This window comes from Microtus oregoni, unplaced genomic scaffold (genome assembly GCF_018167655.1).
Source record: "Microtus oregoni isolate MIOR12 unplaced genomic scaffold, Mior012 000009F_ref0000495, whole genome shotgun sequence".
NCBI lineage: Eukaryota > Metazoa > Chordata > Mammalia > Rodentia > Cricetidae > Microtus > Microtus oregoni.
Window position 1 is genome coordinate 526,633 of NW_024543068.1, and position 16,639 is coordinate 543,271.

At 38.8% G+C, this 16,639-nt stretch overlaps 2 protein-coding genes across 11 annotated transcripts in view; one reads left to right on the forward strand and one right to left on the reverse strand.

Moving 5' to 3' along the window:
• The window catches only part of LOC121452605 (echinoderm microtubule-associated protein-like 5), a 124,875-nt gene extending 113,596 nt beyond the window's left edge, over window positions 1-11,279 (forward strand). The window contains exons 37-45 of the mRNA XM_041658841.1: window positions 86-200; window positions 2,292-2,480; window positions 2,624-2,796; window positions 4,312-4,474; window positions 7,262-7,365; window positions 7,962-8,115; window positions 8,525-8,625; window positions 8,871-8,939; window positions 9,158-11,279. Of these exons, the coding sequence (XP_041514775.1) occupies window positions 86-200; window positions 2,292-2,480; window positions 2,624-2,796; window positions 4,312-4,474; window positions 7,262-7,365; window positions 7,962-8,115; window positions 8,525-8,625; window positions 8,871-8,907 (1,036 nt within the window). The 3' untranslated portion in view covers window positions 8,908-8,939; window positions 9,158-11,279. The remainder of the gene's footprint in view (window positions 1-85; window positions 201-2,291; window positions 2,481-2,623; window positions 2,797-4,311; window positions 4,475-7,261; window positions 7,366-7,961; window positions 8,116-8,524; window positions 8,626-8,870; window positions 8,940-9,157) is intronic.
• LOC121452603 (zinc finger CCCH domain-containing protein 14) overlaps window positions 11,258-16,639 on the reverse strand; it is a 43,170-nt gene continuing 37,788 nt past the window's right edge. For 6 of the 10 annotated variants that reach the window (XM_041658839.1, XM_041658833.1, XM_041658836.1 and 3 more), the window contains 5 exons: window positions 16,002-16,122; window positions 14,593-14,729; window positions 14,243-14,334; window positions 13,847-13,953; window positions 11,258-12,969 (listed from right to left, as the gene is read on the reverse strand). In XM_041658839.1, coding sequence (XP_041514773.1) covers window positions 12,963-12,969; window positions 13,847-13,953; window positions 14,243-14,334; window positions 14,593-14,729; window positions 16,002-16,122 — 464 coding nt within the window. In that variant the 3' untranslated portion in view covers window positions 11,258-12,962. The remainder of the gene's footprint in view (window positions 12,970-13,846; window positions 13,954-14,242; window positions 14,335-14,592; window positions 14,730-16,001; window positions 16,123-16,639) is intronic. The other 4 variants (XM_041658840.1, XM_041658834.1, XM_041658837.1 and 1 more) reach the window with 1 other exon arrangement.

Here is a 16,639-nt window from a genome sequence, read left to right on the forward strand (position 1 = left end):
GTGTTTAAAATATTCTGTTTAAAATGAAAATTATTGTAGTAGTCAATTATAAACACTTACTTGGGTTTTGTTTTTATTTACCTAGGTCAAAGGAAGGAGGTGCAGTTAAACTGTGGGACCAGGAACTGAGGCGATGCCGGGCCTTCAGGCTTGAGACAGGACAAGTCACAGATTGTGTCCGGTCTGTGTGCAGAGGCAAAGTAAGGTGTCCCTTGAGCCAGTGCGATGCAGCAGAAAACAGAGAGCAGCTGTGCTGTGATCCCTGCACTCTGTAACTTAATAACCTATACTTGATTTATAGGATGCTGTTATGTCCACTTTTACTAATACAGAAAACTTGTGTCTAAGCGAGTTTTCTTTAAACCTCTGTATTGTCTTGAATCTTCTGATTGACTTATGGTAAGCTAGGTTGAAAATCCTCACCACTGACTCTTTTTTATTAGAGCAGCTCTTTCCGTGTGTCTCCAGCAGCAGCATTTCCCCATGCTACTGGCCATACCCTGAGGAGTTCCTCTCTTAGGGGCCTCTGTTCACATATGGCTAGGGTCTTGACATGTAATGCAGAAAGGAATGTCTGGGCAAGCCAGCATGAATGAAGTAGAGAAGGGTTAGCCGGGCATGAGAGCTCTTAAGATTTGGGAGTTTTTACGATACATTGCCCAAAGGTTGCAGCTATGTTCAAGGTTAAACGGAGCTTGTTGTTTAAAGATATGTTTGTTCTGTGTGTATGGGTGATGTTCTTACATGTGTATCTGTGCACTTTGTGTGTTCCTGGTGCCCACCAAAGGCAGCAGTGGGCATCAGATCCCTGGAAACTATAGTTATAGATCATTGTGAGCTGTGGAACCTAACCCATATCCTCTGCAAGAGCAGCTGCTGTTCTAAAGTGCAAATCTAATCTGTATTTCTATCCCTTAAGCAAAGTTTTAAAATTAAAATTTACAAATTAAATTTTAAAATGAGCTAGTCTACTTATCTTAAAGAAATTCCCTTTGTAAATGAGATTTTAAAGTAGCTTATAAGATGCACCGTTTAGGTTTATGAGTGAGGGATGAATGCAGATGAAGTTAAACTCAAAGATCACCTATGTTGTGGTCTTGCCTTGACCTCCTGAGTGCTGGAATTACAGATGTGCACCAACACACTCAACTCAGCTATGGCACTCTGAGTTTATCTCTCAGAAAAAGGGATTATTTATTTTTAGAAAGTCTTACTAGCTAGGCACTGCCTTTAACACCAGCCTTCAGGAGGCAGAGACATGTAGAGCTCTGAGTTTGAGGCCAGCCTGGTCTACAGAGTGAGTTCCAGGACAGCCAGGACTACACAGTGAAACCCTGTCTCAGAAAACCAAAACAACAACAGACAAACAAACAAAAAATAAAGTCTTCCAGAATGTTTGGGGTGGGGGTTGTTTTCTGTTTATTGATTTGCATTCAGCAAAAAAACCCAACAAAACAACAACAACAAAACAAATCAAATACTTGAGTGAGGGCCTTCTTTCTCTTTCAGCTTTAATTTCCCCTATTCTGCTTCCTCTAAAAATAACAAAACCATGTCAGGCGGTGGTGGCACATGCCTTTAACCCCAGCACTTGGAAGGCAGAGGCAGGTGGATCTAGGCGAGTTTGAGGCCAGCCTGGTCTACAAGAGTTGGTTCCAGGACAGCCAGGACAGTTACACCGAGAAATCTTGTCTCGACAAACAAACAAACAAAAAAAAAAAAAAAACGAAACCAAATAAAACCACCCCCCAAAGAAACAAAATCTCATACATTTCTATGAAAACTGTTATGCACTTGTACTGTGTGCCTATAAATCAAATGCATGTGCTGTCCTATCTGGATACTTAAATCCTAGTTAAGTTTAAACATTCTTCTGCTGAGACAAGTTCTGCTGTGTAGTCCAGGCTGGCCTGGAGCTCGTAGTCATCATGCCTCAGCCTACCACGTGCTGGTATTACAGGTGTATGCCACCAAACTTAGCAGTTTACTTTTCAACTAAAAGATGAATTCTAGTTCTTTTTGTGTCTTAGTGCACTTTTTCCCACTCTGGAGGTCCTAATATTATCATAGTCAAAGCCAAAACTCTGAATACTGAAGAGTATAGACACATCACCGTAGAGAGAAGTTGTCTCTAGCTCAGACTCTACCATGCAAGTAGCCCAGGATGTTGCCATTATGTGTCCCTAGGAAGAGAAACGTTTGTATGCGCTAATGATTACTTTACAATTAGATTAGTTCAAAGCATGTAACTGTTGTATTGCATTAAGTGGATTGGTCCTTCTGTGTTTCAGGGCAAGATATTAGTTGGGACAAGGAATGCTGAAATAATTGAAGTTGGAGAGAAAAATGCAGCATGTAACATTTTAGTTAATGGTCATGTGGATGGGCCAATATGGGGACTAGCAACACATCCTTCCAGGGATTTTTTCCTTTCTGCTGCAGAAGATGGGACAGTGAGACTCTGGGATATTGCTGATAAAGTAGGTATATACATTTTTTTAATGAGAGGTTATAGTTTTTAAGAAGTGCAAATCCTCAACTGCTAGCTTTAGCTTGATATTGAGGTTTGAGGAAAACTGGTTTCAACTGTAAATGTTTCCTGTGATTCTTGCTTCTTATGCAGAAGATGCTAAACAAAGTAAATTTGGGACATGCTGCGCGGACAGTGTGTTATAGCCCTGAAGGGGACATGGTGGCTATTGGAATGAAAAATGGAGAATTTATTATATTACTTGTGAGTTCTCTGAAAATATGGGGAAAGAAGAGAGACAGGCGATGTGCAATCCATGACATCAGGTCAGTCAACAGATGAAATTAATTTTCTAGTTGATTTTTACAATGACCAACAAACCTTAAAAAAAAAAAACTTGCCCATACATCCAGAATAGGTCCTGACATGTAATTCCTTATTTATTTTTGCAGTATGGAGATACCCATGACCTGATGCCTTTGAGGCAAAGGCTCTACTCCTTGAGCTACACCCTTAGCAATTATACATGTTATATAAGCTGCGTGCTGGTGTGGTTATATTTAAATTCTTCTTGCTAAATAAAAAAAAATCCTAGTGAACATCACCTATCTTATGATACCAACTACTAGACGTGTGCAGTAAACTGCCTTACTGAGAACTGGTTTGTGCCCTTAATATGAAAGCCAACAGCCATCCAGAAGTTTGAAAACCAAGGTTAAAATACCTTTGCTTAATCCCAGCAAGGCTTCACAGGTCAACTGTGGCCTTCCTCCCCAGAGCTTCTCCTTGCTTTCCCAGTTCATTCATTCAGGCAATACTAAATAACTATTTACCAGAATTCAAATTAACCAAACCTTTTTTTTGTGTGTGTGTGAAAGATTTGCCGTGTATATTATGTAGGCATACACATACTACAGGGTGCACAAGTGGTGGTCAGAGGGCAACTTGTAGAAGCTGGTCCTCTCTTTCCACCATGTGGATTCTGGGGACTGAACTCAGGTTTGGCAGGCATGGCAGCAGGAGACTTTACCTACTACTGAATGGTCTCTGGGGCCTTTAACCCTTTCTTGATCTTTTCTTAGTGCTTAAACTAATTTTCATAGTAGCTACACTGGGTCTGGGTCTGTCAAAAATGGGTGTTTTCCACTGTAAAATCCTTTTTATAAAATCTCAGGGCTTTTCTTCACCTCTCCACGTCTCTATTGTTACTCAACAAGACTCCTGGGACATTTTTCAAGACTCAGTTTGTACCCTACTGCTTCCTGTGACTGATAGGAGAGAACTTTTGTGATTTACCTTTTAATAAATATTCTTCCAGCTTAGAGTTGTCATTTTACCCTAACAACCCAAGTGAGCTAATTTGACTGGTATTTGGATATTAAGACATCATTTTTCTATCTTATGAAGTATGTTAATTTAGCAATTCTGGAATGTTTTCGGATTATTTTGAAGCCAGCTGAGGTGGTGCACACTTAATGACAGCACTTGGGTGGCAAAAGGCAGGCGGATCCCTGAGTTTAGTCTAAAGAACAGCCAGGGCTACATAGAGAAACCCTGTCACAAAACAACCAAACCAAACCAAAACAACTTATTTTAAAATTAGAATTGGAAGACAATATTTAGTATAAGCAAACTGTAAAAATCTTTACTAACTGTTACTAGGCAAATGCAATCTGTGTGCTTGCACAGTTATGTCTCCTAGGTAACTTAAAGCAACATCAAATATTCTGATTTTTCAAGTGCTGGAGTAAGACCCTGATATTAAAAACAGTTGAACAATTACATGGGACCTAACGGTGTTTTTGTTTTTGTTTTTTTTTTTTAACATTTTATGCATTCAGATTTAGTCCAGATTCCCGGTATTTGGCAGTGGGTTCTAGTGAGAATTCAGTGGACTTTTATGACCTAACATTGGGTCCCACCCTTAACCGAATCAGCTACTGCAAAGACATTCCAAGCTTTGTCATTCAAATGGACTTCTCTGCAGATAGCAGACATCTTCAGGTACAGCATCAATACTGCACCCAATTTCTTTTTTTTGTTGTTTATTTTTTTTAGTTGTTGCAAAAAAAAAAAATTCCCATTTCCCTCCCCCTCCTCGCACAAATCGCCCCCTCCCCCCACTCCATTCCCCCTCCCTCTGGAGAATGAAGAGCAGACCAGATTCCCTGCCCTGCGGGAAGTCCAAGGTCCTCCCACTTCTATCCAGGACCAGGAAGGTGAGCATCCAAACTGGCTAGGCTCCCACAAAGCCAGTTCACGTATTAGGATGGAAACCTAGTGCCATTGTCCTTGGCTTCTCATCAGCCTTCATTGTCCGCCACGTTCAGAAAGTCCGGTTTTATCCCTTGTTTATTCAGTCCCAGTCCTGCTGGCCTTGGTGATCTCCCAATAGATCAGTTCCACTGTGTCAGTGGGTGGGTGCACCCCTCGTGGTCCTGACTTCCTTGCTCATGTTCTCCCTCCTTCTGCTCCTCATTGGGACCTTGGGAGCTCAGTCTGGTGCTCCAGTGTGGGTCTCTGTCTCTATTTCCATCCATCGCCAGATGAAGGTTCTATGGTGATATGCAAGATATTCATCAGTATGGCTATAGGATAGGGTCATTTCAGGTTCCCTATCCTCAGCTGCCCAAGGAACTAACTGGGGACATCGCCCGGGGCACCTGGGAGCCACTCTAGGTTCAAGACTCTTGCCAACCCTAAGGTGCCTCCTTAACTAAGATATGTGCTTCCCTGCTCCCCTATCCAACCCTCCTATATCCCAATCAACCCGTTTCCCCAAGTTCCCCCCATCCTCCCCTTCTCACTTTTCTCTCCCCCTCTCCCCTTACCCCCATCCCACCCCACCCCCAAGATCCCAGTTTTTTGCCCGGCAATCTTGTCTACTTCCCATAGCCAGGAGGATAGCTATATGTTTCTCTTTGGGTTCACCTTCTTATTTAGCTTCTTTAGGATCACAAATTACAGACTCAGTGACCTTTATTTATGGCTAGAAACCAATTATGAGTGAGTACATCCCATGTTCATCTTTTTGGGTCTGGGTTACCTCACTCAGGATAGTGTTTTCTATTTCCATCCATTTGCATGCAAAATTCGAGAAGTCATTGTTTATTACCGCAGAGTAGTACTCTAATGTGTATATATTCCACACTTTCTTCATCCATTCTTCCATTGAAGGACATCTAGGTTGTTTACAGTTTGTGGCTATTACAAATAATGCTGCTATGAACATAGTTGAACAAATGCTTTTGTCATATGATAGGGCATCTCTGGGTCCAGGGGTAGGTTGATCCCGAATTTCCTGAGGAATCGCCACACTGATTTCCAAAGTGGTTGCACAAGTTTGCATTCCCACCAGCAATGGATGAGGGTACCCCTTTCTCCACAACCTCTCCAGCAAAGGCTATCATTGGTGTTTTTTATTTTAGCCATTCTGACAGGTGTAAGATGATATCTCAAAGTTGTTTTGATTTGCATTTCCCTGATCCCTAAGGAGGTTAAGCATGACCTTAAGTGTCTTTTGGCCATTTGCACCTCTTCTGTTGAGAATTCTCTGTTCAGTTCAGTGCCCCATTTTTTAATTGGGTTATTTAGCATTTTAAAGTCTAGTTTCTTGAGTTCTTTATATATTTTGGAGATCAGACCTTTGTCTGTTGCGGGGTTGATGAAGATCTTCTCCCAGTCAGTAGGTTGCCTTTTTGTCTTAGTGACAGTGTCCTTTGCTTTACAGAAGCTTCTCAGTTTCAGTAGGTCCCATTTATTCAATGTTGCCCTTAATGTCTGTGCCGCTGGGGTTATACATAGGAAGCGATCTCCTGTGCCCATGTGTTGTAGGGTACTTCCCACTTTCTCTTCTATCAGGTTCAGTGTGCTTGGACTGATATTGAGGTCTTTGATCCATTTGGACTTGAGTTTTGTGCATGGTGATAGATATGGGTCTATTTTCATTCTTCTACAGGTTGACATCCAGTTGTGCCAGCACCATTTGTTGAAGATGCTCTCTTTCTTCCATTGTATACTTTTAGCTCCTTAATCGAAAATGAGGTGTTCATAGGTTTGTGGGTTAAAATCCGGGTCTTCTATACGATTCCATTGGTCGACTTCTCTGTTTTTATGCCAGTACCACGCTGTTTTCATTACTGTAGCTCTGTAATAGTTTGAAGTCAGGGATGGTAATGCCTCCAGAAGTTCCTTTATTGTATAAGATTGTTTTGGCTATCCTGGGTTGTTTTTTCATATAAAGTTGATTATTGTCCTCTCAAGATCTGTGAAGAATTTTGATGGGACCTTTATGGGGATTACATTGAATCTATAAATTGCCTTTGGTAGAATTGCCATTTTTACTATGTTGATCCTCCCAATCCAAGAGCAAGGGAGATCCTTCCATTTTCTGGTATTCTCTTCAATTTCTTTCTTCAATGCCTTAAAGTTCTTGTCAAATAGATCTTTCACTTCCTAGGTTAGAGTTACCCCAAGATATTTTATGCCTGCTCTGTGAAATTGAACTTTACTATTTATGTGTACGTGTTATGGGTTACATATTAAACTATCATGCCCATTGCCTCAGAAGATAATTTGTGGCAAGTGTTTAGAATCTCATCATTCAGCAGGAATACCAACTATAGTAGATGATGGCCTCTAGTGTTTATTGCTGTGCATATCCGCTCACTCTGCTCCTGCTATTCTCACCTGCATCTTATTACCTTCCTTCCATGCTTTTTTACGTCCTCATGATGACACATAACAAAGATATCTACTAATAATGGATATTTCCTCTCGTTTTGAGAACAGGTTTCTAGTGGCTGCTATAAACGGCATGTCTATGAAGTGCCTTCAGGAAAACACCTTGTAGACCATGCTGCCATTGATAGGATCACATGGGCTACCTGGACAAGGTAAATAATCACTTCACTAAGTGATTTTTGAGGTTGGAGAAGTTGGAAATTATGGGTTGGGAATGTGGCTTAGTAGCATGAACAAGGCCACGTTTGAGCAGAAAGCAGGAAACCAGCCTAGACATGGTTGCTCAACTTTCTCCTAGAGTATGGGAGGCAGAAGTGATTCAGGTTCAAGGCACGCTTGATCTACATAGCAAATTTGTGGCTAGCCAGGGATATATTGCATGACCGTCTCAAAAACAAAAGTAACAAAGTCTATTTTTGAATTATTGCATGATGGAATACATGATTTTGTTATCCTGTCTTGAATTTTAACAAATAAATAATATGTTGTTTCTGAGACCCCTTCCATTTAAATACTCTCCTATACTTTATCAGTTTCCATGGCTCAAACAAGTTCTTGAAAAGCATTAGTGTAATGACCTTGAATATGTCATGGCATTTTCCTAAAAGATCAACAGTAATAAAGCAGCTGGTAGAGCCAGGAGATACACATCTTTACCCTAGCATTTGAGAGGCAGAGGTAATTATTTTTGTTTAATATGGTTAAAATGTTATGTTTTCTGTGGTGCATTTGTTTTCCCTCTACCTAGTATTCTGGGAGATGAAGTTATGGGAATCTGGTCCAGACATGCTGAGAAAGCAGATGTCACCTGTGCCTGTGTATCTCATTCAGGAATCAGCCTTGTGACAGGAGATGACTTTGGCATGGTTAAATTATATGATTTTCCATGCCCAGAAAAATTTGTAAGTGTTTAGTATTTTTGTATTACTTTAGTTGTATCTTAGATGATTCATCTTTTCCCACATTATATAAAATGTTATGGTGCTGATACTAAATACTGTAGTTAAAATTTCATTTCCAAAGATTTCCTCAAGCTTCCTCAACACCCAAAATAAAAGCTATTAAAAACAAATCTTCCCTATAGTCTCCGGAAACTCGTAGACAAATTTTGACGAGCTTTTACTAAGTTCCACCGTACTCCCTTTTTTCAGAGAGAAAAGCTTCCAGGGACCTGTAGATATGATTAACCAAATGACTTAGTTTGTTGTACACAGACCTGTAAACTGCCAGGGGGCTACCTCCCTACTCTTGTGATAAATTTTGGGAACCTTTGTATACATCACTAATGAGGGAGTTTTGTTTCTGTTTTAGGCAAAGCACAAGAGGTTCTTAGGTCATTCTCCCCATGTGACAAATATTCGATTTACCAGTGGTGATCGACATGTTGTCAGTGCTGGAGGCGATGACTGCAGGTCAGTATTTCAGTCCAGGAAGAGCATGACTACCTCAGTACTAGTGAAGACTTACTAAAGTAACTCTATACAGCACTGGTAATGAAGACAGCCAGCATCTCTCAGATGGTAACAGCCAGTGACTCCAAAGCCAGTACCTCATATAAACAAACAAGTTATTGTACATATGATCCGAAAGATAAATTGGCAAAATCTAAAAACCTAGAATGTGATGAACTCCTTGTCACTTTTTTTTTTGATTGTAGTTTGTTTGTCTGGAAATGTGTACATATGCCTCACTGAACTGCCAGTATGATGCTGAGAAGACTGAACAAATCTCACCTCAAGGGGCTGGAGAGATGGCTCAGAGGTTAAGAGCACTAGCTGCTCTTCCAGAGGTCCTGAGTTCAATTCCCAGCAACCACATGGTGGCTCACAACCATCTATAATGAGATCTGGTGCCCTCTTCTGGTGTATATATGTTAACAGAACATTGTGTGCATAATAAATAAATAAATCTTTAAAAAAAAAAAAAAAAAAAAAAAAAAAAAAAATCTCACCTCAAGACCAGTTCCATGACAAAAAAACCAAAACCAAACTCTGCATGGTCCAGTGGTGCTAACTGAAGACTGACAGGGAGGGATGCAGAGAACCATCCACACAGCAGAAGACTGACAGTTCACAATGCTTGCTGTATGTACCAACCCAAAATCTGTACACTGCCAGATAATTACATTGCAAATGACTGAATTACTTGATAAAAGCCATCCTCCTCTTATTGAGGAGTGTGTAATTTGGCAGACTTGCCCAGGAGATTTAGGGTACAGCAGTCTTAAAAAAAATTGAAAATTTTCTCATTTCTAACATTTCTTCAATGAAATATTTCACCCTTGTACAAGGAAAGGCTTAAGTAAGTAAGTGACCATCATCCTAAAGTGTCAGTTTTAAAAATGCAAACGTTTTTCTTAGGGGAACTTACACAAGCTTTCCTGGCAAATGTTTCTTAAACATTAGTTTAGTGCCCTCTGCAAAGGACACTGCTCCCCACAGTCTGCTGAGAATAGATCCTGTCAGCAGCATATGACGTCTACGTTTTCATGCTTGAGCTATCAATCTTTGTGTTTTGGAGCCATCTCCATAAAATTTTGAAGCAAAATTATGGCATTAATGGGAAAGTGATAATAATGAACATTCATTTCCAAGTGTACAGTTTTTTAAGGTTCTGTGATAGCAATAGCTCTTAACGGAAAGATAATACTGCATATTTAAAGGTATGATCTAATTAGTAAACCTGTTTATTGTGTAAAAAAACATTAAATTCATACACAAATAACACTGGGCATACATTTTTATAGTTTTCTATTGAAACAAGCTGTTTAACTAGATGTATGCCAACCTGTAAGGCTGTTTTCCAAAATGAATGACTCCAGGATCATCTGAAGGAACTCAGTCAAAATCCTTCCATTTTAATGCTGCCAAAGATTGGGACTTACCTTCCAGGACTCTGCTGTTTAGCCTCGCTAGTTTCTTCAACATGAGAACTCCAGTAGACTGCCGTGTAAAACTTATTTTTCTACATGTGACCACACCGAGGATGCTCTACTGGTTGTTTCCATTTTTATTTTACTGTGTAAATTATCTTTGTAGCATAGATTCCCTCCCCCAAAGCCTCTGGAATCCTGTTTGGTTTGCTATGTTTTCTATGGCTCAAAAATTGTGAATATTAAAACCAGAATGAACACACTGCATCAGAGAACTTTTGTCTAAGCAGTGCTTGGAGCCTGGCAAGTTTTAAAGCTGAAGGCTGATGAAGAAACTTCAAGGACCTTAAAGCATAAGCTCTTCCACTGCTCATGCCAAATGGTCCATCTATATTAGGCCAAGTTTTAGAATACACTGGTATTACATAAAATGGGAGTCAATAAATTAAAGAATTCATGTAAAAAGAAAACCACCTTCAAATTTAAGCATGGTATATATTATAGTTCTAAGGTTTCCTCTCTGGACAGCTTGCCAGCTTTTAGTTAAAGAAATATTTCAGTTCTATAAAAGTCCATAATGTTAAACAAGTAAACCATAAAGATAAAACTGCTTCCTTTCTATTTTTGTCCCCCAAACTGGCAGTCCTTGCTGAATTAACCACCAACTGTGAAAAGGATGACGAATCATATACAATCTGCCCTATGGTTTTTAAATCCAGGGAATTATGGTGTGTACTGGCACTATCTGAATTTATAGCCCAAGACTGCCACCAGTTGTCATCCCACTTGTTTCCGATGCAAATGCATGCCAAAGGACATAGCACACTCTGCTACTCTGCATCATCATCAACCATGTCCACTCTTTCTCTGTGTGATTTCTTGTGTGGTTTCATTTAGAACAAATAGTCCAGTTAATTGTTTTAGGGTCAGAGTAAGCCTGTCTATAAACCACAGTCTCGAACAACAAACCATTCAAATGTGGGGCTATAGCATGTACTTCAGATGGTAGAGTGTGTACCTAAATTTGTAAAGCCCTGGATTTAATCCCTAGCACCACATATTAAATGGGGCATGTCTATAATCCCAGGTGTAAGCACAGAATCAGAAATTCAGTCATTCTTGCCTACATAGTGCGTTTGAGGATAGTCTGAAGTATGTGAGACTCTACGTTAAAAAAAAAAAAAACTTTTTAATTGTGTTTACGGTCACTGTCTACTAAATAACAGAAAGTAATTGGGTTGTCACATGTTCTTTTCTTATAAAAAGCTAAACCAGTTAAGTCCCTGTCCCCCACTTCTGATCTTTACTGGACAGTTATGAGAACACATCAATGCACATTTTTAAAAAGTGATAGTTAAAAAGCATAGTTCTGGAAATTCACACAATTTTCAACAAAATTTTTCAGCTGAGATGCAATGCTAGAATGAATGCCTTAAATTTAATGGAATGCACTTATAGAATGAAGAATTGCCACCTCACCTGACCCTTTGCAGCAAGCAGCTTTAGGCCCTTGTCTCCTTTGTCCTTTTGCTCTTTCTGATCTTTACTCTATGGGATTAGCATGGCCAAAGCCAACTTATGAAATGGTCGAATAAGTAGCTTAATGCTTTTATCTCTCAATGGAAAAGCAATGACCACAGCAGTAGAAGGGCTGGCTTCACAGTGTTAAACAGACTTTTATAGGCGTGACTTTATTATCCATCCTTTATGTAACTTAACAGTTTAAATTTGGTCCTGAAAATGTTTGAGCTTTTATTATCCCCTTTACTAACCACCTCTTACACTTTAATTTTTAAAACATCAAGTCTTTGAAAAATCAGTTGTCTGTTATTTAAAACATTTGACACTTCTTGCCTTAACAACTTCAAAAACCACACACATAAAACTTCATACAGTGGCCAAGTTTCATCTTATTGTGACATTTACCCATTTGATTTCTGTAATTATATATAGTTCTGTCATTTAAAATATACCACTTAAATTTACATTTCAAGAATGATCTTTAGGAGTAACTAAGTATATTTTCTGTGGAGTTATTTCTGACAATATTTTTCAGAACACTGGAATATATATGTATCTTTATACTCTTGTGAGTTCAAAGTCTGTTTTCTGAAACTTTCTGTATATACTTGTAAAATTTTTTGTATGATTTTGTGATAATGTAGTCCCCCCAAAATTATTTTTAAATTATATGCTAACAGTAAATGGAAGCGTTTCAAGGAATTGTTCATATGTTTTTGCATTTGTCATTCCAACCATGTTTACCCTATATGACCATGCCACTACTTACTTTCACAGAAGGCAAGGGATCTCAGTCCACTCTACCAGAGTAGCACTTAAGCTAAGACTCTGTATTATGCTTTTCAAAGCAAATTGATTCAGACATTAAAAACAAAATTTAAATTAGTTGTTCAAACCTGCCTTAATATTTTGGCCATTCCTATTTCCTCAAAGATGATGCAATATTTGTAACCCAGTGAGAAAACGCTGCATCATCTTTGGGAAAAGAGCTGTGAGGACAATGGCCTTCAAACGGGCACTACAGCCCTAAGCTACAGGACCATTACCAAAAATGATGTTAAACAGCAATGTACAAACATGCCGTAAATGTTTTAATAGACTTTGGCTTTTCTTCAAACTGTCTCCTTCATAGTCAAAACTGTCTTTTTCATCGTCAAAACAAACAAACAAAAAATGTTGAAACCACTTAATAAACTTACAAACTTGAAAAATTAGACACTTCAGTTAGGCAATAAAATTCATATTATGAAAGCAATATATTCTAAATTTCAAAGACGTGACAAGTTCTGCAGAGTATCTCTCAGAAGATGGAAGCTTTCAAACTCCATGATCTTCTTGCCAGGTAGGACTATGGCATCATTCGCTGAATAAATAAAACCAAAAATTTTTTAAATTAACTTCTCCACAGATAAATACAAAACTTCTAGCTAAGGTGTTTGTTCTTTTAAGAATTCAATTACATAAAGGTGATTAAAGTTTAAAAATTATGCAATTTAACTTCTAGGCCATGTTAAAATGTTCTGAAACTTCAGTATTTTGCCATCACTAAAGTCTAAGAAAACTGACTTGGGATTTCTTTTACTTTTTAAACTATGTATAGACATGCATATAGAGGCCAGAGGACAACCTCAAATGTCATCCTCACAAACACTATCCGTCTCTCCGTGGCCTGGAACACTCATCAAGTAGGCTGGACTGGCTGGCTGACCAGCAAACCCCAAGGATCTGCCTCCTGCCTCTGTCTTCCCAACTCTGGGATTACAGGTGCATGTTCACAATTTTATATAGGTTCTGGGGATCAAACACGGACAGATCCTCAAGCTTGTGAGGCAAACAGTTTAAAGACTAAACAGTCTCCCTGCCCTGATCTGAGACTGTAGAGCAGTGTGTTAAAATATATACACACAGACAATCTGCTGGCCTAGATGTTATGTTTGTACTGTTGATGCTCAGAAGTTAGAGGGGCTGAAGGGTGGATTCAGTGGCTCCCTATTATTCACTGTGCTCTGGATTAAAAAACAGAACTCATCTGGAGATGATGTCAGTTAAACAATGTCATCTCTGGGTAAATGTAGTTCATGTTGTAAATCATTTTTGCTAAAAATAAAAAAAAAAATCCTTGTCTGATTTTTAAAAGTACAGAGGAGATAAAAATTCAATTTCCCTCAGATTTGTGTGCCTATACACAGGATATAAATCTAAATGACATTAAAATTAGAGACGCTAACTTAAATCCTCACCTAGTTTGAGGTCGAATCCATTTCAAGGCATGTCTTGGTGGTACAGTAATGGTGGGATGGTAAAACGTGCAGTCTGGTCTTGTACACTGAGTATTAAACCTACAGTGCTAAGCACAAACAAGAGAGGGACAAAGGTTCAACAAAATCTGCAAGATAATACAGGAAATGAGATAAGCATAAGCAGTCCACTGTAACTAAACTAACAGATGTGGTAATGCCCTCTTAATACCACTGAAAGCCTTAAAAAATATACCTCCTCCCGAGACACAAAATCTCAGCAGAATCATAGCAGGATATCTGCTAACATGTGCACAAACCCACACATATGCATAAACAAAAATAAAATGTGCACAGAAGAGAAACCCAAACTTCAGAATGGAAAGTAAAATGTCTTACTTTTGGGTGGTAGAAGGGACATTCCATTTTCTTACAAGCTGGGAAGTAACGGCAGAGCTGACCATTAGAAGATGGTGCTGGTGATGAGACTACTAACAAAAATCAAAATAAAGAATGGTCAAATCTATGTGGCAACATTTTTTAATGCAGTCTGCTGGTATTTTTAAAGTAAGACTCAATTTATAATACCAAGTTTTATCTATCAGTCAAGATAAAATGGCAAAGAAGGGCAGATTTGTTCTTTAAATGGTAATTTCTAAAACTATTCTTTTGTTGTTTCATTTCACTTAGAGCCAGAAAATGGCACTTTCTACTTTTTCACCCAAATACAACAGTGCACAGTCACTAACCTGGTTTTGAAGTCAGTACTGGAATTCTTCTACTGATGTGTGTGAAGGGACAATCTGGTTTAGTACACTTTGCATCATATTTACAGTTTGGATGCACAAACAAACATTTCTCAGCAAATTTACAATTGGGAAAGGCTCTACAAAACAAAAACAGTTTATTATTCATATTTAACATTCTCAATGACTATTAGTTTTTTGTAGAGGGACTTCACAATCACCATGCATGGCTGGGAAAAATAGTGTCATTATTTACGAGCACTTCCTGCTCTTCTAGGATCCGAGTTCAGTTCCCAGCACCAACACTGAGTGGCTGGACCTCAAAGCTCAGGGTATCCAATGCTTTCTTCTGGCCTCTGGAGGCACCAGCACACATGTGGTATCCAGTCTGTCTCTCTCACTTACACACACAGAAATAACTGGACTAGGAACATAGTTCAGTGGAGAGCACGTCTCTAATATGCGTGAAGCACTAGCTTCAATCCCCTGTGGTGGGGAAGCAATTAGTACTCTTTCAAATGAAACTAAATACCAAAATAGAATACAACTGTATTTCATATCTGGAAGAACTGAACCTCAACGTAGGACATCACAGAATAGAGGTCTTGAGTCATTCCACTTTAGCAGAATATCCAAATCTTACTTTTTAATTCTGAATTTCATTTTTAAATAATGTATATATTTTAATTTTATGTGCATTGATGTTTTGCCTTCAAGTATGTCTGTGTAAGGGTGTTAGATACCTTGGAACTAGAGTTACAGGTGGTTGTGAGTTGTCATGTGGGTGCTGGGAATTGAACCTAGGTCCTCTGGAAGAGCAGCCAGTGCTCTTAACCACTGAGTCAACTCTCCAGCCCCAAATATTAAGTAAATTAAAAAACAGTAAGCATAGCTCAAGTGTAAGGCACTGTACTATAGAAAGATTCATCCTATAGTCCTTACATGTGTACTTACATGTAAATACTATCTATATTTACAGTTAAAAAAAAAAGGACACAATTCAGTCATGGGACCGACCAAACAAAAACCACCACCTAAAAACAATCTCACACAATTCTTTGCATCAGGTAGTTGGCAAGGAAAACTAATCCACACCTACAATATTTTTCATTATTCATAAACTCAATTTACTCCCAACCTACATAAAACGGATGATGCCTGTGAACACATATATACAAATTATATATACAGATTGTATAGTTACACGTGATATATAGGGACTCCAAGGGACCCAGATATTTCAGGATCATAGATACCAAACACAACCATTTTCAACACACACAAAGCTCTAGGGAGGGTTATAGTATCTATCAAGTATTTTACTTATGAAACTTCTCTACAAAGGAAAAGAAAAAGTAGGATGCAGATGCAGAGATTAATATGCAAAATACACATCTGACATTCTTACTCACTTGCAAGGTGAAATGGGATGGTGGTATACACACTCGTCCCCATTCTTACAAGCAGGCCAGTACTTGCAACGCTCCAGAAGCTTTTCTGGTTTTTGTGCCACACTCAGGTCAGTCATCTCAGCTTCAAAGAAGAATTAAGAACATTTTGTTAATTATGATTTCAGAACAGGGTTTATTCATATAAATTTGCCCTAAACCCAAGACTCAAAATTGGACGTTCTTTAACGTTTGCAGCCCTATAAAGTAATCCCAACTGATATGGCCAATCCTAGTAATGGAACATGTTAGCAGGAAGGAGATCAGAGTCATCATTATAAAACCTTAAGTACACAGGGATTCTGTAGGTAGAACTCAAGTTTTCACCAAAGTCTAAATTTCAGTCTCAGAACTTTTTCTGAGGTATATTGAGTAAGGCACTAAACTCTTGTGGTATCTAAGAAGAAAACAGCTTTACCTAAAATGGACCAGCACTCCCTACAGGCGGGGGAAGAAGGGGAGAGAGAATATCATCTAACAGAGCAAGTCTGAACTTGGTTGAGTATAAAATGCTAACCTGGGAGACAGACTGGGGAACCATGACCTAGAAAAAAAGCCTCACAAATGGAGTTCACTGTCTCTGCATTAAAGTCATGTCAATG